The 27,023-nt window shown below is 41.5% G+C and overlaps 1 protein-coding gene across 1 annotated transcript in view; it reads left to right on the top strand.

Moving 5' to 3' along the window:
• LOC102244247 (cadherin-related family member 3) overlaps positions 1 to 27,023 on the top strand; it is a 76,593-nt gene that overhangs the window by 15,744 nt on the left and 33,826 nt on the right. Inside the window, exons 5-7 of the mRNA XM_014546132.1 lie at positions 3,313 to 3,484; positions 5,380 to 5,468; positions 26,335 to 26,429. Coding sequence (XP_014401618.1) covers positions 3,313 to 3,484; positions 5,380 to 5,468; positions 26,335 to 26,429 — 356 coding nt within the window. The remainder of the gene's footprint in view (positions 1 to 3,312; positions 3,485 to 5,379; positions 5,469 to 26,334; positions 26,430 to 27,023) is intronic.

Consider the following 27,023-nt stretch of genomic DNA (forward strand, 5'->3'; position numbering starts at 1 on the left):
CCTGGGTTCAGATCCTGTTTTGTATTTATCGCTTTGGGCAAATGACCTAACCTCTCTGTTCCGGTCACGTGTCCATACCATGGGGTGGAGATACACATAATGCTTTTAGTGGGGGAATTGCAAAGTCACACGGGAAAGGACATGTTATAGGAAAGGCTAAAGGATTGGGGACATGCAATCTGCCACCACATCTAAGAAACCACTGGGGAGTTTTGTGGAAAAAAAGAGATGATTTGCTTACATTTTATGGGGCCCACGCTGGCTGCTGTGAGGGGCAACCATAGAGGGGCAGAACCTGTCTAGTAGGAGGTTGCTGAGTGCCCTGGCCAAACCTTGGGACGGCCAGATTTTAAATTTGCTTCCAACTTCAGTGAAATACAAAATGCTGTGCATGCACTTATCAGATTTTAAAATGAGTCTAAACAGCAAAATGTCAGCAAAGAGTGTTCAATAGTTAAGCGTATTGATTTTTCTTTAGTTTAGCTTTGTTTTTTTTTTCTGTAAGGTAGTAAATCCTAGCTGTTCTCAGCACAGGTTTTAGGGGCTGACAAGCCTAGGATTAAACCCACAACTCCTCCAACTAGTAGCAAGGTGACCTTGGGTAAGTTACTTGACTTTTCTGCGCTTTGGTGTTCTTTGTTTTTATTTTTCTGTATGAAGAGATTAATAATAACAAGATGTCACTCAGGGCTTGCTAAGTAGGTCCTGTCAGATAATGTGTGCCAAGTGCCACCTCAGTGCTTGGCCCATAAAAAGGAATGAACACAGAGCAGCAGTTGCCTAATACATATATTTATACCTCAATATTCGGCACTATTGTCAAACTACAGATAATAAAACTATAAGAAAGTCACATTGTAATAACTGTATCATAGACCAGCTCTGGAGAGCTTTAGAAACAGTTCAATTATGAAAGTTTTCTATCATGGAAAAAATCTGCAGATAAAGGCAGAACGCAATGAGCGGATATTTGTCTCTACAGCATTCCAGTGTAAAAGGGCATACTCTGTTCTATTTGAGGTTTAGCATATTATTATCCTTTCTTGAACTTCTTTCCTTGCAGGATATAGGCTTATTCAGTTTGCAAAAAGCTGAGCTTAGGAGGGGCTACTGGGAAGGCTGTAAAAAAAAAAAATTGCCAGAGCCAAGCTAATCTCCTGGAGAAACAACAGCAGAGCTTGCAGTGAGCTGATTACATAGATAAATCAAAATCTCATGGAGATGAGTCAAGGCGTGCTCCGGTTATGTAATCACCAAATTGCTACCTGTCACTGAGCAGCATAAATGGCGGGCACTGGCGGGATAGAAGAGGAATTCAAGGTACCCTGCATGCGAGGACTTTTCTCGGACAGGGGTAATCACCCAGAGGGGCACTTCAGCCACCTTCCTGCCTTCTTCCACTGCCAAGTGTAAAGAATAAGCATTTGTATTTTTAAAAATTCAGTAAGCATTTGTTGAAAAGCCTGGTATTGTATAAAGTGCCAGGGAGCAAGGAGGACAGGTGCTGCCCCCAGGGGCTACTGGGAAGGCTGTAAAAAAAAAAATTGCCAGAGCCAAGCTAATCTCCTGGAGAAACAACAGCAGAGCTTGCAGTGAGCTGATTACATAGATAAATCAAAATCTCATGGAGATGAGTCAAGGCGTGCTCCGGTTATGTAATCACCAAATTGCTACCTGTCACTGAGCAGCATAAATGGCGGGCACTGGCGGGATAGAAGAGGAATTCAAGGTACCCTGCATGCGAGGACTTTTCTCGGACAGGGGTAATCACCCAGAGGGGCACTTCAGCCACCTTCCTGCCTTCTTCCACTGCCAAGTGTAAAGAATAAGCATTTGTATTTTTAAAAATTCAGTAAGCATTTGTTGAAAAGCCTGGTATTGTATAAAGTGCCAGGGAGCAAGGAGGACAGGTGCTGCCCCCAGGGGCTCCTAGGGCAAAGGGAACCCCAGCAGGAGGGGTTTCTTGCTCCTGGGGCAAGAAAGTCCTTTATCACAGCTCGAAATCCCATACATCTTCAAATCAGGCTATAGCATTAAATTAACGCATCAAAGCATCAGGGTGTGATGAGAAGAAAAGACTTTAGGGCAGTGGTTCTCAACCTTCCTAATGCCTCGACCCTTTAATACAGTTCCTTATGTTGTGGTGACCCCCAACCATAAAATTATTTTCGTCGCTACTTCATAACTGCAACTTTGCTACTGTTATGAATCATAATGTAAATACTGATATGCAGGATGTATTTTCATTGTTACAAATTGAACATAATTAAAGCACAGTGATTAATCACAAAAACAATATGTAATTACATACGGGTTTTCCGATGGTCTTAGGCGACCCCTGTGAAAGGGTCATTTGACCTCCAAAGGGGTCGCGACCCACAGGTTGAGAACTGCTGTATTAGAGTCAGTGAGACCTGGCTTTAAATGTCAGCTCTGTCAAGTATGAGCTGCATAACTTGGGCTTCTAACTTCTGAGCCTCTGTGTCCTCACTGGTGGTATCATGAGGATGAGAAAAGCCTTTGCTCTGTGAACCAGAGAGATAAAGTGTTCATTCTGTGTTAAGTGTCCAGGGGAGGAGAGCTGTCCAATATGCATGCATGACTGACTTCTCATGGCTATGGGAGGGTAGCACTCAGGTGTTACTACCAGTCATAGTGCTGGTCAGTGCAAAGGTCCTGGGGCAGGAGTCAGGGCCAGGCCTTCCTCTTCCTGCAGCGTGACTTTCCCAGCTGTATTATATAACCTATAATCTGTGAAATGGTGGTAATAATAGTATCTCCCTCATAACTTTTTTTTTCGTGTTTAAATGAGGTGAAGAACTGAGAGCAATGCCTGGCTCCATTTTCATCCATTTCAGGTGCAAGGCAGTTTAGGCTTATGGTTAAGAGCATGAGCTTGAAGTCAGGTGGAGTCAGAGCTATTGCATTTTCTGTGAAAAGCTGGACAAGCTGCTTAACCTGTTCACCCTCAGTTTCTGCATCTGCATAATGCATCCAATAATATCCTTTTTGCAATTAAAAAGGAGAGAATGACATGTTTGTTAAGTGCTTAAGATAATTTCTGATAATTGAGAGTTGGGAGAGGGACTCAATAAACTCTGTTGTTAGGAAGAGTAACATGGGAAGGTGGGAATTCTCTGTTCATGGAGGTTTTCGATAAATCAGATCATGTTGCTTCCACATTTTAAACACAAGATTTTTATCTCAACAAATGCTGAATCGAATTGGGGATTATAGATGTAGAATACTCTGTCTACACCCTCGTGAAGCCTTCATTGGCTCCATTACTCTGCACTCCTTTGTTTAATGTAGTTACTCACCACTGGAGCACCGAAGCTGGACTTCGAGACGGTGACACTCTACTCCTTGATAATCTATGCCAAAGACAGCCACGGGGCGACGGCATCCCAGACCATTCTAATCCAGATTGCGGATGTGAACGAGCCGCCCACCTTCAGGGGAGCCCTTGCTCAGAGAGACCAAGGTACAGAGCTCTTCTCTTGGGGGAAGAAGGGTCCACTGGGTCCATGGTGTGGCTTCTGTGTCCTGGGTCCTTTGTGCTCTCGTAGGGTGATGGCTATAGGAGAGATAAAGAGAATGATGCTAACAAAACCAATGCTAAAGGGCTGACACCTACCAGGTGCTAACTGTGGAGCAGGTGCTGTCCTAAGAGTGAGGGCCTCAGGCGGGTTAGTTCATGAAATTTGCATAGCTCTGGAGGTAGGGGCTGTTCATATTCGTATTGTATAGATGAGGTCACAGACTTAGAGAAGAAAAATAACTTGCTCAGTGTTAAAAACTTTATTTCTCTGCCCTCACTGGTGTGGCTCAATGGATAGAGTGTCGGCCTGAAGACTGAAGGGTCCCAGCTTCAATTCCAGTCAAGGGCACATACCCAGGGTGTGGGCTCAATCCGCAGTAGAGGGCGTGCAGGAGGCGGCCAATCAATGATTCTCTCTCATCTTTGATGTTTCTATCTCTCTCTCTCCCTCTCCCATCCTCTCTGAAATCAATAAAAGAATATTTTTAAAAACCTTTATTTTTCTGTTTGATTATTATGTACGCTAGTTACTCTTTTATGGGTGTGATTATTTAATTAACAGTGTGTCTGTGTCATTAAGTTAGAAGCTTCTCGCTCTCTCTCCATTTGATTTTCACCTCATGTGAATCTTTCTCTCACTTTTGTCTCTGTCTTTCTCATCTCTGACTTCCTATGTAGTCAAGTATGTAACATCTGCATGTGGACGAGTCATGTTCTCTATTGAAAACAATCACTTGAGGTTTAGGTGTTGGGGTGGCCGCACACTGGAGAGAGCTATGGATCCTGCCCGAGCCTCAGTTCCTCATTGGGTACACAGGTATTAATCCCTACTCCATGGAGCTCACCTGAGACAATGTGTTACCCTGCCAACCATGGGCATGCAGAAGGTGCTGAGTAAATGTTAGCCTTCTTCCATCCCTTTCCCTAGCAGATGAGAAACTCCTCAAGGACAGATTCAAGGGGAAATTATGTTCTTTTGCCTTCTGAAACAGTGAGCCTTGTGCCAGGTTGGCTGTGGTCCAAACAGGCTGTGGACTCCTTTGCTATCCACAAATGGTGCCGCCTGGCAGAATGATGTGGCAGCTTCTGCCGGGGTGGGTTATCCTCTCAGGCACTGAGGGCCCCGGTGCCCCAGTGTTCCTGACCCCGGGAGAGTGGTTTGACCAGTAAATGGGCAAGTTTGTGGTCGCCACAGTTTTAAAAATGGATAGAAAGAGGGAAAACTTGAGGAAAAGACAGCCATTAATAAAATCATCAGACAATATTAATATACTAGAGGCCCGGTGCACGAAATTCATGCATGGGTAGGGTCCCTAGGCCTGGCCAGTGATCAGGGCCAGCCTGGGCCTTCCTTCCAGCTGCTGGCTGCTGGCCTTGGGGCCTTTCTTTGTTCTGTGCCACCCCCTGGTGGTCAGTGCATGTCATAGTGAGCGATCAAACTCCCTGGTTGAACTCCCGAGGGGATAATTTGCACATTAGCCTTTTATATATATAGAGAGAGAGTACTTGGGTGACTTTAAGTGAGTTACTCAATCTTTCTAAACTCAGTAAAATGGAAATAATAATGTACCAATGATGTCAATTGCTCAGCAATCAGAAAACGTTCAATATGGTTACTGTTTAAATTTATAAATCTCTTTGCTCTCTACCTGACACATGGTAGATACGTGACAAATGGTGTCTATTTTTATTATATGGCTATGATTATCATGGCTAATGGGAATCACCCTGTGAAAATGTCTGTGCTGAGCAAGCACAGTGCCTTCAGTTTTATCTAAAATCCAGGAGTGGATGAGGGGCTTTGGGGCTTATAACATCTATCACCCATTTTCTGGCAGTTACTGAGATTTATATCCTGGAAGACACTGCCCCGGGCACAGTCATTTACAGAGCAGCAGCAGCGGATCCAGAGGATGCTGTTTTGGAGGTAATTTATGGCTTGGGGCAGAGAATATCAGCGCCTGGTGGTTTTCTGTATGGCTGCATTCACATATAAAACCACAGGGATACTCAGTGCATTCTACAGCAATTCAGGATCCAAACATACCTTTCACCTCAAACATCAGGACATTTCAGGTGAAATGACTGAGGGATGGGCTGTCTGGGTAATTGCTTCCCTTCTAGCGCATTCCACCTGTGCAGGCAGGGCCAGCGAGTCCTTAGGTATTGACAGAAGAGGCCCAGCCATTTCTTCTTGTTCTTGGGGACCCTGGCTACCCACACACTGTTGAGAAACAATGCAGCTTTCTTGTGGATTTAATTTGCATTTCACAGAGCTGGGCCTCGTCCTCAGGCTTTATGATGCCCCAGGAATGCAGTTATTTTCAGGGTGGGTGTCTTTCAGTTATGATACCACAGGAGGGAGGAAGTGATGACCTGTGGCAAGAGGCTTGGCTTTAACTCCTAACTCCTCTGCTGCAAGTCATTTAACATTTCTGTCCTGTTTCAGCTGTAAAGTTGGGGAAAGGCTACATGCTTTGTCTTCTCTCCTATTGCTTTCTCTCGTATTACGTATACTGAACTTGAAAGTCATTTTTAAACTGTAAAATACCTTACAAATGACAAAATTTATATCACTGTCTTAATTTTTGATGCTGTATGGAATGGTTTTGGCATTATTAAGCAGTAACATTTTTAGCTAATGGACTGGTAGACAAGAATATCATGTTTTAAAAAATTTTTTAATGTATCCCTTTCCCAAATTGGCTAAAAATTAGAGAATTGTACATGTTGATCTATACTTTCAACATTTGCAATTTACTGGTAGTGCTACTGGGTTACTATTCAAGACAACTTGACTTTTACAAAATTTTATTTAAATAAATGGATGGCCACTAATATTTGGGGCATTGTCCACATGATTTTTAAAAGCACTGCATACAGGCAAGTAATTACACACAAAAAAACACGGCTGTTATCAACCCTCCCCACCCACGTGTCTCCTCCTCCTCCCAGTAGAACAATACCACATCCAGAATGGGACTGTAAAGGTCACAGCTTCCTTTACAACATGCAATTAAGGCTCCTAATCACACATATTGCTCCAAATCACCACGTTCAAGATTACAGTCCTGAACCTAGCGCCGAGCAACTCCAGCCATAAGAGAATCGGGTATCATATTGCTTCCTTGGTGTTCTCCATGGCAGCTCACCACCATGTTGACATTCTAGGGTGGAAAGCACAGCATGGCCCAAAAGGGGTTAGCTATGCCTCTAACATGCAATTACAAGGACTTACTAGCCAATTAATGCAAGTAATTTGTTTCAAATGAAGGACTACCAAATGCCTGTTCATATAGAGTAAGTGCTCTGGCCCTGGCCCTGTACTTTTCTCAGCAGAGAAGCTTCCAGGGCTATGTTTGGAAGGCGAATGTAGTGTTCTTTGTCAATTTTGCCAAACGTGGAATGACATGTTAGAGTTGGCATAGGCTATGGAAACTTACATTTAGACATACTCCTATACACATTCTTCTGACACAGCAGATCAGACCTCATGTGTTATTCAAGCACTCATGACGGGGCAATCATGTTCATTTGTTTGTCTTCATATTGATTCAAAGAAAAACTTGTTCTAATCTGGGCAAGAGCTCACCACTCTTTGGAGCCTGATATATGACACTCATAATGCAATTAATAACTGTTAACTGTTTATCATGTGACAGGAATATACTTTCTATAATTGAATCCCCATTTAATTCCTGAAGTAGATGCTATTGTCTACTCTGATATTAATGAATGGATCAATAAGCTACAGTATTATGTCTTTAATTTATAGATGAGGAATATTTAGGTTAATAGAGCTCAAGTAATTTGCCAAAAGAGTAAGTAGTGGAGTTGTAATTCAAATCCATTTTGCTGTAAACCCTATATGTTTCCCATCATACCAACAATTCTCAAATTGCTTCCACAAAACACAAGCTCCATGAGAAAAATAAAAGATCCTGTGATCAAATGATTTTGGGAAATAATGTCTCCACATCTCCTCTAAATTAAAAATGCACATGTTAAATGCCCTGAGGACTTCTCTAATAGAGAGATGTTTATTTAATCGTATTTTAAAAATTATTTTTTTCAGGGCACTTTTAAATAAAATTTAACTCCTGTTAGCATTTTACATAATGACTAACTAGCATTCCACAGAGTAGAAAGATTATATTAGATCCCATTGGAAGATTGCTATAATGTGACCTATCTCTCGGGTTGTTATGATGATGAAAGATGAAATTTCAGGTGAGGATCTGGTCTGCTGGGAACCAATTCCAGCATGTCATAATTTCAAGAGTTTCATCAAAAGGTTGATGAGACTTGGGGACTCAACAGGGTTGAGTCACACATGTAGTCACCTGTTGGGAATGGCTAAAGGCATTTCCCCAAACCTGAATAGGATACATTAAATTGATTGTGGCTGCCAGACAGTTAAAGGGCATCTTAATCTACATGTTATTGCCTCCTACTGGCCAAATACCTGAACAGCCGTAGGCTAATTCCCCCATTCTGACAATGCTTCTGTACCCTTTGAAACCTTACCCTTTGAAGTGTATTATCTCCACCTTGCCTTAGGACAAATTGTGTTAATAAAAGCAAGGGTCCAAGACAAGGAAGGAGTCTTCAGTTCCTTTAGCTGAAGGTCCTCTGACCCCCAATGCCTTTCAAAATTATATCTCATCTCCAGACTCTTTATTAGTCTCTGGATTCCTATGTCATCTATGCACAGCCTTTTCCAGATTCCTGAACCCTTCTTGATGCTGGGACAAGAACCCCGGCACTGGTCTATTGTAATTTATGTAATAAGACTGGATTTCATCCATATCCAGACCACACCTAAGTTCCAGGACTAAGACTTTTCATGCTGTACCACCATTGCTACTGCACATATTTTAAGATCCCTGACCCTCTAGTTAAGGGGGTGTTCTGAGATATGGGAAAAAGTGGCACCTCTTATTATGAACAAACTAAAAATCAATTTTCTTGGACATATCACAGAAACCAGGACTCCAAAATCTGGAGAGACAGTTAAATCCAGAGAGTCACAGGAAGTTTTGCTTCCTTGAAGCAGAAACTGTCAGATCCATACTTGTATGAAGACTTACATGGTCGGTTTTTTAAAAAAATATATTTTATCGATTTTTTACAGAGAGGAAGGGAGAGAGATAGAGAATTAGAAACATCGATGAGAGAGAAATATCAATCAGCTGCCTCCTGCACATCTCCTACTGGGGATGTGCCCGCAACCAAGGTACATGGCCTTGACTGGAATCGAACCTGGGACCTTTCAGTCCGCAGGCCGATGCTCTATCCACTGAGCCAAACCGGTTTCAGCTTACATGGTCATTTTGATGAAATGCTGGAGGCTGAGTATGGACTAGTATGAGAGTGAGAAATTTCTGGGTGCACAATCTCAGAGGGACTTACACTTTTCATAGGTTTGTACCACCAAAAACTTCATTAGGTTCTTATAATGAAGATCCAGGAAGAATCACCTTGTGTCTCAGAAAGAGAGGAGAAAAGATTCATTGTGAAATAAACCCCAAAACCTTTTCCATAACAAAGACCTACTCTTCAGGGAAAAGGAGTCTTCTTGAGCCTTATCTCACTTGGGACACACACACACACACACACACACACACACACACAGCCCTAGACAGATCATATTCAAGATTCAGAATGCCCTCCTTCCCCCAAATCTTGAGAGAACTCATAGGGGAAAAAAACCAAACACCTTACTTATAGAGGAATGGGGGTAAGAAATTACGCAGACTTGTCAATAGAAGCCATGCAAGCAAGAAGATAGTGGAATGAAATATTGAAAGTGTTGAAAGAAAAAAAATTCAACCAAGAAATCTGTATCCATTGAAATTATCCTTCAAAAGCAAAAGAGAAATAAAGACTTTCTCAGACAAGCAAAAATTGAAGAAATTTATCACTAGCATACCTGATCAGAAGAAATGTTAAAGGAAGTTCATCAGCAAGAAAATCATATAGGTCAGAAACTCAAATCTGCATAAAGAAAGGCAGAGCATGAGAGAAAAAATAAATGAAGGTCAAATAAAATTTTTAATTTTTCTAAAAGATAACTTTAATAGTAACAGTGTGTTAGAAGATTATAGCATATTGATAAATGAAATGAATGATAGCAATATCATAAGTGACAGGAGAGAGGAATTAGAAATACTCTGTTATAAGATACCTATATTATGTATAAAGCTACACTTAGATTAATTAAAATGTATATTGGAAAAATGTGTACTGGAAACTCTGAGGCAATAACTAAAAATATTTAAAAATTAAGTGAAATTGATATGCTAAAATGTAATCATATAAAATAATCAGTTAAAACAAAGAAGGAGAAAAACTCAAAGAACGAATGTAATCAATAGAAAACAGTTACAAACATGGTAGGTATTAATTCAGCTAATCCAAATGGAAATGGTTTAAATGCACCAATTCAAAGACAAAGATTGTCAGACTGATTTAGAAAAAGGCCCAGCTATATCTCATCTGCCAGAAACCTACTTTAATATAAAAACCCAAAAAGTTTCAAAGTAAATGGATGGATAAAGATATACCTTGATAACACCAATCCAAGAAAAGCTGGAGTGGCTATATTAATTTCAAACAAAAAGTGGAGAGTGGTCAGCTAGGGACTTCCCCAAACAGCAAGTCAGCAATGGGCTGGTTGAAAAACAGCTGCAGGGAGAACACCCACCTCCTCTCTCACTGTGGTAAGGAGGTCCCCCAGTGACTGGAGGCTGACCTGACGCCTCCTCACAGCAGTCCTGATGCTTCCCTGGGTCTCAGCTCTGCCCCTACTCTCCTTGTCAGACCCCACCCGTGTCACAACCCTCCCCCACTGCCGCCAGCGGGATCTTTCAGCCTCCTGGCTCAGTGGTGGTCTGAGTGCTGGTAGTGAAAGGGTAGCATGTGTCTTTCCCTATTGTTTATTACATTGGAAGTTAGTTTTGGAAATCTAAACACATGATCTCAATTCCATTCTGCTTTAAGAATCTTACTTCTTGAGGCCACGTAGATGCTGCTGTCATGAACGAGTGGGGCAGAGAGTCATCTTACTCAACATGTCTTTTGTCTTTCCCTCTCTTAATGGTGAAATAAACATATAAGTTCTCTTTCAAATAGCACGTTATGCCTTATTGTGTCTATCAAACCAGTTAATTAGGACCTTGTGAAAATACACCCAGGCTCTGAGGACAAGCAGCATGAGGAAACGGCGGAGAGGGGTGAGAGTGAAGTGGAGGTAAGGAAGAATGAAATTGGGATGGAATCGGCATATTTTCATGAAATAAGGTTTAATATCTCCATTTCAAGGTAAACTGTCTCATTCAAGGTATCCCAAAGTTAATGACAAGTCTTAGCATATGGATCTTAGATATATATTGTCATTTCATTAGTAAACTTTTCTTTTCTTTTGGGAACTATATCATGGGCTAAGGAAATAATCACCTAAACCAGCATCCTAATAACTTGGAAAGATTTGTAAAAAGTCTCATAAAGAATAATTTATGAAAGATTTATGGTAGCCCTTGTGAAAGATAAAAAGATATACCATTTAGTGACAAATAGAAAACTATTCCTATGGCTTCATTATTTTTCCCTCTTTGATAAAATAAGTGCAATGAATGAATGTAGGCCACAGACTATATATGGGAATAAACAATATTTTTCATTCAGTCCAGTATATTGAGTGAAGGCTGACAATGATCACATTTTATGGTACAGTGATATTTGGAATTTCTAAGAGTCATAATTAGTGGTGGAATCATCAAATGACTCAACAATTACACTGCATTAGAGCTTATAATTATGAATCTGAGGATTTTAATTATATACTCCTATTTTATAACTCAGCTGTAAAACAAACATTAAAGGGAAAAAACAATGAGTCTATTGAGTTAGAAAGCAGAATATGTGAATTTTGCTTTATAATCTAGGGTGCCAATTCTGGTTTTAATGGATTGTTTTTAAGTATCATCATTTTGGAGAAAAGGCCCACGTTGTCCTTTGAATAGCATCTACATTTTCAGTTTTCATAAGTTTCCTGTGATGGGGAAAACACATCAAATAGGTAAAAATGTATTCAGTGGTTGAAAGAATTAAGTCATGTCATTCCTGTACATGTTTTGCAGACATAATTAACACATCTGAATCTGGTTCTTCCGTTTGTAAGCCTTCATCACTCCGAAAGTATATTAGAATCCTTGTGGCTGCAGCTGGGAGAGAACTTGACCCACGTGAGGTTTTTGGCTGCAGTAGCTGAGAAGTCTGTGCTTCCAGCAGAGCTGAATTCTGGGTTCACGTGATGCAGGAGGGCATGATAAAAGCAGTTCACTATGGGACTCGAGAGCTTCATCTTTCCTGCCTTCCATTTGGTAACACCTGGGGGCAGGAATCTGAGTCCCTACAGCAGCCGTGGGCAAACTACGGCCCGCGGGCCGGATCGGGCCCGTTTGAAATGAATAAAACTAAAAAAAAAAAAAAAGACCGTACCCTTTTATGTAATGATGTTTACTTTGAATTTATATTAGTTCACACAAACACTCCATCCATGCTTTTGTTCCGGCCCTCCGGTCCAGTTTAAGAACCCATTGTGGCCCTCGAGTCAAAAAGTTTGCCCACCCCTGCCCTACAGCCTACCAGCTTGAGAGCCATCTGAAGCTCCCTCCTGGAGTTCAGGGAGTCTTCATGGCTCTGATTGCTCCAGATGTTAGCCCTTAACCAATGGCTGTGACAAGGTAGAAATAACGCACTGATTGGCTTAGGCCTAGGTCACATGCCGACTAGGAATTTTAGGTGGGAGGGGGTTGGCCTGCAAACTCATAGGGATTGAGAATGAGGGAGGTTGATTCAGCAATGAGCTGCTATGAGAGGTGCCTGAATAGATATTTACAGTCTAAAACCAAATGCTGCTCACTATAACAAAACTGTATTGACTTAGCCTATCAAAACTTGCCAATCTTCCTTAACTTTATTCAGTGTAGACAGAGCCTATTTATAATCTGAAAACTCCCTTTTCATTTTGTCCATGTTGGTCAATATTAAAACTATATTCCATTGAAAACATTTATAGAAATAGTAATGGTTCAAAACAATTAACTTTTAGTGTGGGTTATTGTTTGGCAAAGAAATATATATTTTTTAATATTAGGAAAAATTTTATTAAAACAGTTTAATTATTTATTTATTTATTTATTTATTATTTTTAAAATCCTCACCCAAGGATATTTTTCCATTGATTTTTAGAGAGAGTAGAAGAGAGAGGGAAAGACAGAGAGGAATATTGATGTGAAAAACACATAGATTGGTTGCCTCCTGCAGGAGCCCTGACCAGGGCCCAGGCCAGGGAGGAGCCCGCAACCGAACTATGTGCTCTTGACCAGAATAGAACCTGGGACTACACTGAGCCAGACAGGCTACGGCTGGCAAAGAAATAATTTTTAAAAAATTGTTGGCAGTATTACAGATGTCCCTCATTTCCCCCTCTATTCCCCCCTTCACTCAGCTCCTCCCCCACCAGTCCTTCACCACATTATTGTCTGTGTCCATGCATGCATGCATATATGTTCTTTGGTTAGTCTGCCTTTTTATAACACTAATCATACTTTGTCATCATTAAAAAATAATGCCTCTCTCATAAAACTATAAGCTCCATTAAAGAGGAATTGGGTCTGTCTTGTTCACAACAGTAAGCTGGTGTCTATAAAGTGCTTAATAAATAAGACTTAAAACCAATGGGAAAGACCATAAATAAAACATATTCCAAGAAAATAGCTTAAAATGTTTTGGCATTTATAAAATTTTCAAATACTTAAAAACCATATTAACTGCAGAGGAGTTAGAGCTGTTCTAAGACCTTAGTTCATCCCTTGTATGAATAGTTCTTCAGTGATTACTCTGTTCTGGGTGCTGAGAAGAAACACTGCATATGGCATGTAAATTCCTAGAGCTTACAGTCTAGTGAATAAATTGACAACAAACAAAGCTACAAATAAATGATATAATGTCAGATAGTAGGGGGTGTGGAAAAGATAATTATAAAGTAGGGCAAAGGGGAAGAGAATGATGAGGCAAAGGGGCAGTGGTGCCTCTTTTGGATAGGAAGGTTAGAAAGGGCCTCTCTGTGAAGGCAACGTTTGTTGAGAGACCTGAATGAAGTAAGGGAGGGAACTAAGCATATGTCCTGGGATAGGATATTTCAGAAAAAGACAGCAGTAAGTACAAAGGCCTGAGGCAGAAACAGGCTTAGCATATTTAATGAACTACAAAGAAACCTATGTAACTGAAAGGCAGAGTGAGAAAGAGACGTAGGAAGATGATGATGAAAATACTGCCTGCAACCAAGGTCCTTCTAAAACAGGGGTCTTCAAACTATGGCCCGTGGGCCACATGCGGCCCGCCGAAATCATTTATCCGGCCCGCCGGTTGTTTTTGTGTTTTTGCCGCCGCTGCCTGTCCTGCTTAGCAGCCAACTTGTCCCGGGCCCGCAGTGCGCATGTGTAGAATGTCTGAGGGACAGTGAACTGGCCCCCTGTTTAAAAAGTTTGAGGACCTCTGTAATCTAAAGAGTATTAGAGGCTGCATTTTATTTCGATTAATGTGGAATTTTCTTGGAAGTTTTTGGGTAAAGGAACAAATGATATTATTTATAGTTTAAAAGATCATGCTGGCTTTTGTGTGAAAAAAATTGACTATAAAGAGGCAAGATTGGAAACAGATAGGCCATTTAGAGATGACTGCAATAGTTCAGGTGAAAGATGATGGAGGCTTGATCTAGGATGATGGCAGTTGGGATGGTAAGAAATCATTGAAATTTATCTCTTCAACATTTTATTGTGAAAAATTTCAAACATATAGAAAATTTGAAAGAGCTGAAAATTGAATGAGCACCCATATATCCATCACTAAGTTCTATAGTTAATATTTTACCATGTCTTTTTTTTATCACTCAGCTACCCATTCTTTTATTCATCCATCAATCACTCCTATTTTATTTATATACTAGATGCCTGGTGCATGACATTCATGCACTGGGGGCAGAGGGGGTCCATCAGCCTGGCCTATGCCCTCTTGCAGTCCGGGACGCCTCGGGGGTCCTTAGCGCTGCCGCTGCGCTTCCCAGCCATGAGCCCAGCTTCTGGCTGAGCGGTGCTCCCCCTGTGGGAGCTCACTGACCACCAGGGGGCAGCTCCTGCGTTGAGTGTTTGCCCCCTGGTGGTCAGTGGGTGTCATAGCAATGGGTCATTCCACTGTTTGGTCAATTTGCATATTAGCCTTTTATTATCTAGGATTTCAAAGCAGGTTACAAACACAGTACCCTTCACTGATAAACAAGGCAGTTTGCATATATCCTAAAGGTAATGTTGGCAGACTTGTAGACAAACTGGACACAAGGTGTAAAGGAAAGAGGGAGATCCAAGCTTCTAGGTTTCTTGGCTGGAGCTACTCTTGAAGAGGATGGGTTGAGGAGGAAAATCAAGTGATTCGCTTCAGACATGTTGAGGTTGGGAAGCAGGTAGACACAGGAAGAGTAGGCAGCTTGATTATAACTTTAGAGCTCAGCAAAGACATGGGGGCTAGAGCAGCAATTTGGGAGTTACCATCTAATACTTAGTATTTAGTGTTCAGAATGAAACGAGACGACCTAGGGAGTAAGTGTGGATGTAAGAGAGAAGAGAAAAAGTTCAAGGACTGAGCCTGGACGTGCCCCAATATTTGGAAGTTAGAAAGAGGAAGAGGATTGAGAAAATAAGACTGAGTAGGAACAGTAAGGAAAAAGGAAAATCAGGAAAGTAGAGTGTCTCCCAAAAGCCCAAGAAGATGTATTTCAAGAGGGGATTGGCCGAGTGCTGCTGAGGTGATGGGAGGTGAGGTGGCTGATCACGGAAGCTAGCAATATGTTCATTGCTAGAACTCAGGTATGAGTCTGCCGCATAGCACGTTTCAGTGAATGAGTAAATGGAGATCTTGAGTGACCTTGGTAAGTGGGGTAGTTCAGTGGAGCAGTGAGAATCAAGTCTGACTGAAGAAGCTCCAAGAGAATCAGAGGTGAGGAAAACAGGAACAGCGAGCATTGGTGACTTCAAAGTGTTTTCTTAAAAAGCACAGCAGAGAAATTGGAGTATCTTGAGGAAGATGTAAAATCAAGGGAAATTTTTATTTCTGAATGATGAGAAATACTATAGCATGTTGTATGTTGGTGGTAATAATCCAGTAGAGAGGAGGAAATTAATAATGCGAGAGATACTGGCAACAATTGCTGGAGTGATGGTCTTGAGTAGGCAACGGGGGATGGTATGGGGGAGCGGAGGGCAGAGAACCTGACGTTAGAAGCTCAATTTTTCATCTATAGAAACAGGGAGGAATACAGGGCATAAGGGGACATAGGCAAAAAGTTTAATAGAAATAGTAGTTGCTTTTTTATTCTCTTGTCCATCTAACAGTTATTTACTGAGTACTTACAGTAATCACCCCTTATCAGTTGGATGCCAAAACCATGGATAGTACTGAACCCTATATATACCTTGTTCTTTCCTATACATACCTTACTATGATTATGTTTACATAAGAGATTAGCAACAATAACTAATAGTAAAATAAAATAATTATAATAACAGACTATCATAAAAGTTATATAAATATCATCTCTTTCGAAATATTATATTGTACTGTACTTACCTTTTCACTTAAAGGAATCACTTTAAGGCTCTCTTTGACATATCCGAATTGCCAGCAACACGACTCTAGAATTTTGGGTGAAGTAACATAAGGGTGACTTGAACACAAACACCCCAAGCATCTGATAGCCAAGGGGGCTGCTGTGACGAATGGGCAGGAAGGGTCTACAGCTGGAGACGCTGGACAAAGGGATGATTCACGAGAGACGGTTGAGATTTCCTCATGTGGCTCAGAATGGTGCACAATTTAAAACTTATGCATTTTTTATTTCCAGAATTTTCCACTTACTATTTTTGGATCATGGAAACTGAAGCCACAAGAAGCTAAACCATGCATCAGGGGTCCTGTCCTGGTGCCAGGCAGTGTTTTAGGAATTGAGGCTTCAGGGGTGAAGGAAACGGGCAGAATCCCTGCCCTCATGGAGCTGATACGTTAGGGGTAGGAGACAGACTATATATTCCCATGTATCACATGCTCCAAGTATCATGGAGCCAAATGAAGCAGGGAAGGACATAAGAAGTTCTATGAGGAAGCAGTTTTTCATTTCTAAAATGGTAATCAATGGTTTTTTGGTATTGCTTCTACTTTTCTCTGTGAAATAAAAAACAAGCCTAGCAGCAGAGGGTGGGGAGAGAGAAGAGACCTGGGGAATGCTGGAGATTTGGGGGAGGAGGAGAAAGTGGGGATCTGCTGCCCTCAAGAGCGGAGACTGAATTGCCCCGATAAATGTGAAAGACCAAGAGAACATTCAGAGGAGGGGTGGAGACTACAGGGAGTTTGAGGAGAGACCAAGTTCTTGAGGCACATTGGGAGGGTTCGGGGTATCAGGTGGGATGAGTAATTGTCAGGTGATGAGGACTGAACTTCTTGGCATGACTGAGTATGTGAACTATGACGGAACATGTCCTACGGCCCCTTAGAGGGGGCAGATGGGGTAACCCCCACTTATTATAACTAACTCCTGCTTGAGACGGATCTCTTAGGAAATTATAGCATTGATGCAATCGATGTTGTTGCGGAGAGTATGAGGGTGGCCATCTTATTCGGAGCAGGAAGAGCTCTGTGTGACTCCCTTTAACCTGCTGGGGGGAGTGTCCAAAATTTGGGAGAGGTAACCATCCCAGAAGCCATTATGCAGGAATTCATAATTTGAGTCCATTTACAGAAGGAAAATGAAGATTCAGCAATTATTATCCTGTTTAAAGTCAACAGCTGTGTTGAACATCCAACAAGACAAAACAAAAATGTCCTGTTCGTATTTGAAAAGCTAATCAGAAATTAACATCACTTCACTTTGACAGTGCCTACCTCCATAAATCTTTGCCCAAAGTTTCTAAAAGGAAAACTTTTTGTACCTAGTAGGAAAACTAACTTTTTTTGGGGGGGCTGCTTGATGTCAGTTAACACAGCAAGGGAATGATTTACTTCTACCTAATTGGTTTTGCATAGCGTTGACAGATCGATATAAAATTGTATTATCTGCATCTGTGTCTTTCCATACAGGCAGTGTCTTATCCTGGATCCAGGGAAGACTCAGGAAATGTTTGTAGGATAACTTAAATGATTCATTTCATTTTTTAAATTTAAATTTCACTGGGGCAAGAACACTTACCATGAGATCTGCCCTCTTAACATATTGTTAGGTGTACATTTCACTATCATTAGCTCTAAGCACCAGCTTGTACAGCAGATCTCCAGGACTTACTCATCCCCTGTTAATGAAGCTTTAAACCCATTGAGTAGCAACTCCCCATCTCCCCTCCTGCCTGCCCCTGCAACCACCATTTCGCTCTCTGCATCTATGAGTTTGACTCTTAGATTCCCGTGTGGAAGAAATGCAGGATTTGTCCTTTCGTGACTGGCTTATTTCACCTAGTCTATACCCTTAAGGTTCATCCATTTTGTTGCATGTTGCAGGATTTCATTCATTCTAAAGCTTAATCGTTCATTGTATGTATACAGTATACCAATTGTATTTATCTGTTGAGGGACACCTAGATTTTTTTCTACATTTGGCTAATGTGAATAATGCTGTGATTTGGGAGGGCTAATGTCTTTTCAAGATCATGATTTCAATTCCACAGATTCAATGCAATCTCTATCAAAATCCAATGGCATTTAAAAAATATTTTTATTTTTTTCAAAGAGGAAGGGAGAGATAGAAACATCAATGATGAGAGAGAATCATTGATTGGCTGCCTCCTGCACGCCCCATACTCGGGGTTGAGCCTACAACCTTGGCATGTGCCCTGATAGGGAATGGAACCATGACCTCCTGGTTCATAGATCAATGCTCAACCACTGAGCAACACTAGCCGGGCCCCAATGGCATTTTAAAAAACAGAAATAGAAAAAATAATTCTAAAATTCATATGAAACCACAATAGGCCATGGCTACCCAAAAACAATCTTGAGAGAGAAAAAACAAAGCTGGAAGCATCACACTTCCTGATTTCAAAATTCATTACAAAGAAACTAAAAACAATATGGTACTGGAATAAAAACAGAAACATAGACCAACAGAGTAGACTAGAAAGTGCATAAATACATCCACAAATATATAGTCAACTGATCTTTGACAAGGGTATCAAGAATACATGATGGGGAAGAACAGCCTGTTGAATAAATGGTGCTGGAAAGTTGGATATTCACATGCAAAAGAAAAACTGGACCCTTATCTTACATATACATAAAAACCAACTCAGAATGGATTAAATACCTAAATGAAAGAGCTGAAACTGTAAAACTCCTAAGAGAAAACATAGGGGAAAAGCTTCATGACATTGGTCTTTAATTTCATGGATATGATACCAGAAGTATAGGCTACAAAAGAAAAAAAATAGACAAGTGGAACTACATCAAACTAAAAATCTTCTGCGTAGCAAAAGAAACAATCAATATAGTAAAAAGGCAACCTACAGAATGGTAGAAAATATTAGTAAACCATCAGCTATCGATAAGAGGTTACTCTATTTAAGGAATTCCTACAACTCAATAGCAAAAAAAACTAATAACCCGATTAAAAAATGCACTAAGGACTTGAATAGACATTTCTCCAAAGAAGACATGCCAATGGCCAAAAGGTATATGGACACATACTCAATGTCACTATTATCAGGGTAATGCAAATCAAAACTGCAATAGATATTGCCTCACACTTGTCAGGATAGCTATTATAAAAACACACACAAACAAAAAACAACACAACAAAAAGACAGCACGGATGTCGAGAAATTGGAAACCTTGAATTGTTGATAGGAATGTATAATGGTGCAGCTGCTATGGAAAACAGTATGGAGGTTCTTTAAAAATTAAAAACAGAACTACAATCACTTTTGGGTATTTATCCAAAAGATTTATTTCTGAGTTGCCCCCCATGGCTTGGTTTTCAACCCTAACATCACTTTAAAATTTCATCTCTTGTGACACCGCGAGAAAGAGGGGAAAAGTTTAAATCACATACTGTCACATTCTTGGCAATTCTGGTATGTGGAGAAATATCATTCAGTTTAGGCATGCACTAACCAAATGAATTTGAGAACTGAGGCAATTATCTGGGTTATTCAAGCTAAAGAGCAATTTTGTTTGAAACACGATATAATTGGAAAAAAACTGATTTTAAGAAAAGCTTTAATTACCTAGAAAATAATCTGTAACTCTTCACATGAAAGACAGATGTTTAGAAAAAACCTAGTCACATTTTAAATAAACATTCTTGGGGAGTATTTACTTCATATTTGCACAACTCGTACCATCCTCCACCAGATGGCATGCAAGTTTGTAACATACTGTAGCCCATAGTCATGCTATTGCAAAAGCACCTTGTCACAAGCAATAGCACTGAACAATCACACGATAACTAATTACTTTTTTGCCTTAAAAATTTGGGGGAGGAGGAGAAAGCATGGATATGCTGCCCTCAAGAGAGGCAAATTGCAAATGTATATACAGCCCAACAATGTTTTTCATAGGTAAAGGCTATTATCTTACAAAGATATGGCACATCAAAATGTCATTATTTAAAGGATATGTGAAAAGAATCAATAATTTAAGCGTATTCATACAAGGCAAATGTAGATTAGGCAAGACATTGTGGTCTGCTATTCATGTTTAAAAAGATATTTTTATGAGACTAGGAAAGAAATTATAAATAAAATATTTGTATTTTGGAGGATTTATTTCATTCTTTTAAAGTACTACTGAAAACATTTCCTGGGAAATAGATGGCAATCCATACTGAATATTACTGTGCTTCTTCTTATATAATCACCTGGGATGCGTTTAACAAAACAAAGATGCCAGGGACTCCTCAGACTAATTTTTAAAAAGCTCCCAGGCATTCCAATGGTCTCTTAGACATCAAAGTTCTCTGGCAATATTGTGATAACCTTCTCATTTGCTTGTGGTGGGCATCGCTAATTGAACGTGATACTTTTCCAAACTAAGTCACAGTTTTTCTCTCTGTAATGCACCAGGTAGTCCTTACCAATCGATTCAGAGTTGAAATGAAGGCTACTTGCTATCAGAGTTATCAAAGAATCTGGGACAGAACTGAATGTTCCTCACATAAGGTGGCTGATGTATGATGTGGTAACTGACTCTGCCTGCTAGCATGATTCAGCCAAGCAATTGTTGTCAGCTGCTGTTAATGAAGGGCATTTTAGAGCCTGTAGTGGCTCTCCCCAGGTGTCCTTGGAAACCTTTGTAACATTCCTTTAAAATATATATACACATATTTTTATTGATTTCAGAGAGGAAGGGAGAGGGAGAGAGATAGAAACATCAATGATGAGAATCATTGATCAGCGGCCTCCTGCACGCCCCCTACTGGGGATGGAGGCGGCAACCTGGGCATGTGCCCTGACCTGGAATGGTATCATGATCTCCTGGTTCATAGGTTGACGCTCAACCACTGAACCACACCGGCCGAGCATTTGTAGCATTTCTGTGTGGTGCTTCCCGCTCTGAGAGCTTCAGTGTGCTTTGGCTTCCTTTAGCAAGAGGAGGACTGTCCTTGGACTTTTCTTGCACTTCACAGAGCAAGAAGTACCTGGGCATTTCCCTCTCTCGGGGTAACCCTTAACCATCGGATGAAGGGCCAGGAGTAGGAGTGCTCCCTCCCCTTCTCCTTGGGTGGGAAGAGCCCTGAGGCAGAAGGTCCACTCCGCAGCGGCCTGGTGGGCTTGGGCGGAAAGGGCCGGTGTGGACGGCGAGGTAGCGCTCTTGCTTGGTTTCCGCCCCTTCTCTGTCCCGATGCCCTAGTTCCACCCTAGTTTTCCGGGAGCACCTATTCATAAATCGCCCGCATGCAGATTTCCACCTCTGGGTCAGTTTCTGAAGGACACTTGGACAGATGCCGAAACCCAAGGCCGCCGGCCTGCAGGAGCATCTATGTAATTCAAAAAGCACCGATGCCCAGCTTACACCCCCGATATTCTGATTCCATTGGTCTCAGGTGTGGTCTGGATATTAGCGTGTTTAAAGCTCCCCTGGTGAATCTGTACAGCAGAGGTTGAGAATCACTTTTAAAACAACTTTCACCCTAGCTGGTTTGGCTCAGTGGGTAAAGCGTCAGCCTGCAGACTGAAGGGTCCCAGGTTTGATTCCGGTCTTTTGGTCAAGGGAACATGCCCGGGTTGCGGGCTTGATCCCCAGTACGGGGTGTGCAAGAGGCAGCTGACTAATAATTCTCTCTCATCATTGATGTTTCTCTCACTCTCTCCCTCTCCCTTCCTGTCTGAAAACAATAAAAATATACTAGTATTTGAAAAAAACAACCTTGCATAAAAGTTACTCTGGTCAGTCTATTGTTATACATTCACATTCCAAGGCCTCCCTACCCCATGAGGTCTGCATATCTAATAAAAATAAAAATTTTATATGTATAAAAATAGAGAGAACAGTATAATGAATGCCACTGAATTATCCAGCTTTAACAATTAACTCGTGGATGAAGGTTTTTAACGTGTAGGTGGGCCATGAGCCACAGGCTGAGAAACATGGCAAAAAGGTTTGTAAAGTTAGCTTTGCAAATGCTGTGACCATTACTGGGTGTGTGATAAGCACCTGGGTAAGTCCACTGGAGCATCTGGCTCAGCCAGGGATGGCAGGTCAGTTTCAATATGCATGCCTCTCTCACTGACGCTCAGAGGCTCTCAGGTGTGTTGAGAAGGATTCTGAGGCTGAGTCTGGGTTCAGCCAGCAAAGATAGTAAGTAGGCTGCATGCTTGAGTGGAGGTCTCTAACTGTAGCTAACCATTGGGACAGGGTTTGATAGGGTTAATAAGGCTTTGTTCTGGAAGAATGAGGGCTCTAATAGTCCAGTGTAAGTGTATAGGTAGCAAACTATTCCTTTTGTCGATAAAGTGAACGTAAGAGAGTGCCCTCATACTTGGAGGACAAGGAAAGGAATCTCCTGTGAAACTCCAAGGATTTCAAGGGCAAGGGCAAGCGCCAGTTCTCTCGCGCTCCCACTGCAGAGAATGCTCAGGGTGAGGCTAGTACAGGCTGAGGACTAAATGCAAGGTGGCATGGACATAGTTAATGCTCAGTCTAGAATCATATCTGTGTTTATAGCTTTAAAATGTTTACTTGAAAATGTATCTCTCCTATGAAAAAGTTTTGTAGGTGATCAATGATTGGCTAGTATTTGTGCTTTAGAAAAATCACAGAATATTTTGGTAAATAGAAAAAAATTTAGCCCAGATCCTACTTATATACTAATTCCTTCAAGAAAATATTACCTTGGGTCAAACTAACAAATCAAACACAGTATATCAGCCTAAGAGCTCAGATTCTAATGTCAGATAGCCCAGGTTAAATTTTAGGTTTTACCACTATCTGGCTCTGTGCCTCAGTTGCTTTATTTGTAACAGGGTTAATAATAAGAACTACCTCAGGGCCATTATGAAGATTAAATGAGGTCATGCATGCAAAGGGCTTAGAATAATGTTTGGCAGATAGTGCTCAATAAATATTAGGGAATATTATTAGTATTATTCTAGAATAATAAACTCTTGGGTTTTTATTTTCTACCTCTATGACAACTCTTTCTTATTTTCTTTCCTGGTTCATCTTCCTCTATGGACCTTTAAATTTTGAAAGTTTCTCAGGGCTCCATCTTAGCCTCCCCTCCACTTGCCATACTCACATTCTCTCCCCATCCCCTCTTTTCCTCTGTAAACAGCAACACTGAGTTGCTTTGTTTCTATGTCTTCAACCACTTAGATTCTTTAATCCCCACATAAATCATTTGATAACAATTTTAAATACAACGTTTTAAAAAAGAAATATACACCATCCTTCTCCTGGGAAGACAAGCTGGATAACACAATGACTCTGGGGTCAGAAGGTCATGGGCTTGGGTTTCAGTGTAATCACTCACTGGTTATGTGTTCTTGGACCGTTTTCTTAACATTTTTAAGCTCAGTTTCCCCACCTGTAATATAGGCTGAGAATACTACTATCTCATAGCATCATTATAAGGATTAAATGAGATAATTCAGGAAGGTGATGAGCACAGAATCTGGGTCAGAGTCTCTGGTGGCCCCTTGCAGTTTTTGTTGTTGTTGCTGTTAATCCTCACACAAGGATATTTTTCCATTGATTTTTAGGGAGGATAGAACAGAGAGGGAAAGACAGAGAGAAAACTGATGTGAGAGAAACACATTGACTGGTTGCCTCCTGCAGGAGCCCTGACCAGGGCCCCGGGCCGGGAGGAGCCTGCAACCAAGGTATGTGCCCTTGACCGGAATCAAACCCAGGATCCTTTGGTCCGCAGGCCGACGCTCTATCACTGAGCCAACCCGGGGGGCCCTCACAGTTGTTTTTATTGTCACCAATGCTAAGGACACAGAGCCCAGTCTCAGGCTGTGCCGCTGCGATCGCTCCCAGCACTGAGGCCCCAACTCCCCTCACTGCGTGGCCTGCGCTTCCAGCTCTGACATTTCCAATTCCCCAGCTTCTCTGAAAGCAAATAGTCAAGAACAAGCCTTTCAGAGAAACTGGGTTTTGAAGGTAAGTCCAGCCAGGAGGACTGAGGCTCCCCTCACCTCACATTCCCTTCTGAGAGCTGAGGTCACACTCCGGAACCTGGGAATGGGGCTGCCATTGCTATTCTTACTTTTCCTTACCAGCCGTGGTGTTATTACCGAGGACTGGGGGATGGGGAGTGAATTTAAGTTGCCTGGCCCCACAGAGAGTTAATTTCGCGTCCCTTGGACTGCCCTCCTATTCAGGGATCTTTCATTTCGGTGGCTTTCCAGCGATGCCCTGGCTGCCTAGCAACCGCGGGCTCCAACCTTCCCGGAACAGCGGCAGGCAGCCCTCCTGCATATCAGTGCCATCAATTTTTTTTTTTTTTAAAAAAAGACTCTCATTTTATGAAAAGTTAAACATCATAAAAATACAGCTTCCCAATATATGTTTTCTTCCAAACAATTGCTGACAACCATGTAATACTGAAGTGGAATTGGGAACTGCAAATTTTCGAGTGACAACAAACATAAATGAGGGCAACTTAAAAAAATTATATGCATTTATATATAAGCAACCCTAGTGTTTGCAAGCTGTGAAACAGGCATCATCATTCCTGTGTTTGCCCAAAAAGTAAATATGTGATAGATTTTCCTTAGTTCCTGACTGTTAATAGTCGACAGCCTAGTTCTACAAAAAAAGCAGAAGTGGCCCTGGCTGGTGTGGCTCAGTTGGTTGGAGCATCCTCCTGTACATTGAAGGGTCATGGTTCAATTCCCGAACAGGGTACATACCCAGGTTGCAGTGTTTTAAAAAATATATATTTTTATTGATTTCAGAGAGGAAGGGAGAGGGAGAGAGAGAAAGAAACATCATCGATCAGCTGCCTCTTGCACCCCCCCCCCACACCGGGGAGTGAGCCCACAACCCATGCGCCATGACAGGGAATCAAACCAGCGACCTCTTGGTTCATGGGTCGAAGCTCAACCATTGAGCCACACTGGCCAGGCTCTAGGTTGCTGGTTTGATACCTGGTTGGGATGCATACCAGAGGCAACCCATCAGTTTCTCTCTCTCCCTTCCTGAAATCAATTTAAAAAAATTAAAGAAGAAAAAAAAAGCAGAAATCAATTCCATCTTATTTATATGTGTAGAAATGATGGTATGAATTTAAATTAATCAGGACATGATGATTCATCAGAAAATCGATAAATTAAAAGGTCACGAATTTCTCTAAACAATTTTTAGGTTGCTTTGCAAACCTTCTGTGTTTAATCTTCTCTATTAAATTATCTCTGGGTCTACACAATTATTAAGTCAGTAGCACTCAGTATAATTAACTCCTGATATTAATCCTCTAATGGGTTTTTGCCGGTCCTTTTCTAATCATTTGCCTCTCACCTAATCTAGAAACCTTGACCTCACCTTCCCTCTTTGGCAAAAGTTTGTCTTAGGGATGCAGTGTGGTGAGCGGAGAGGCATTATGTAAAGTGACTAAAAGCTCAGCTCTCAGACTGGGGCAAGCAAGCCACTTGCATTTTCTAAGCCTCAGTGCTCCTGTCTGTGAAATAGGAATAGCATCTGTACCTGTGACAATTAAAAGACAATGCATTTGAAGCATTTAGCGGACTAACTGGAAGGTAGTATAAATGGAGGTCAATGGGATGCTAGTCAACAGATGCTTAGGATTTTAGTTTTCCCCTCTCTAGCTCCCTGTCCCTCAACACCCCCTCCAAAAAAAATCGGTATCTTCAGAAGCACCGAACAAAAAAAAAAATAATCTCCGAGTTCTCATCACCCAGCCAGCTCATTTCTCTAAATGTAACTCCTTTGAATTTAACTTTAGCTTCGAGTGGAGTGTTATACGTGAGAAATGTTCAGGTAACATACTGAATGTAAGAGACTAGGGAAATTTATTTGTAATATTTAAGGACAGGTTGTCTGGCCTGCAGGCAGTTGGATGGAGTATAATTTCATCATCATTATTATTGGCAAATGTGCAATGCGCACCTATTATACATGGGGTTGGCGGGAGGGCCCAGAGCACACAGGCAGTTAAGGCCTGGTTCTAGCCGGGGAACCTGTCGGTGTCTCTGTAATGTCTTGCCTTCTTTCCACTCTCCGATAAACAGTACTTCCTTTCCCCGGAGGGCTCTGGCTTCACCATCGACAGCGTCGGAGCAATTTCTACAGCAGCGGGTTTTGATTTTGAGAGGAAATCTAGAAGGTAAATACTGCTACTGGCTTTTCGTTCACTCAAAACAGCTGCCCTCTGGTTCATATTTCTGTCTGTGAGGACGTTTCCCCATCTGGCCTTAACGGGCTCCCAAATGAAGGTGCTGTTAGCATTGCCCTAAATATGAAATCGTCACCCAAACTCTGACTGCACAAGTGCTGCTTTCGGTACTGGATGTGGCTGTTTGGGCCCCGGTCTGCTAACCCAGTTTTCCCATAGCCCAGCATCGGGGTGTTTCAGTGACGGTGTTTGCGACCTGAGGTGGAAGTCGGGGATTCTCACTGGACAGCTGGGGCACAATTCACTCACAATTTAATCCAGCAGCTTTGAAAAGTTAATTGCTTGACAATTCCTCCTTTTCCCTCTACATCTGCCAAATGGGTAGCCACTGGTATGCAGTTATTATGACTATTTTTAATATGGTTTTTATTACCACCCTTTTCAGTCATATGTTCTGCATCAAAGTGCTTTACTGGAAAAGCAATCGGACCGGTAAGCCCCAGCCGTGGGCAAACTACGGCCCACGGGCCGGATCTGGCCCGTTTGAAATGAATAAAACTAAAAAAAAAAAAAAGACCGTACCCT

The sequence above is a fragment of the Myotis brandtii genome, unplaced genomic scaffold, assembly GCF_000412655.1.
Source record: "Myotis brandtii unplaced genomic scaffold, ASM41265v1 scaffold430, whole genome shotgun sequence".
Classification (NCBI taxonomy): Eukaryota; Metazoa; Chordata; class Mammalia; order Chiroptera; family Vespertilionidae; genus Myotis; species Myotis brandtii.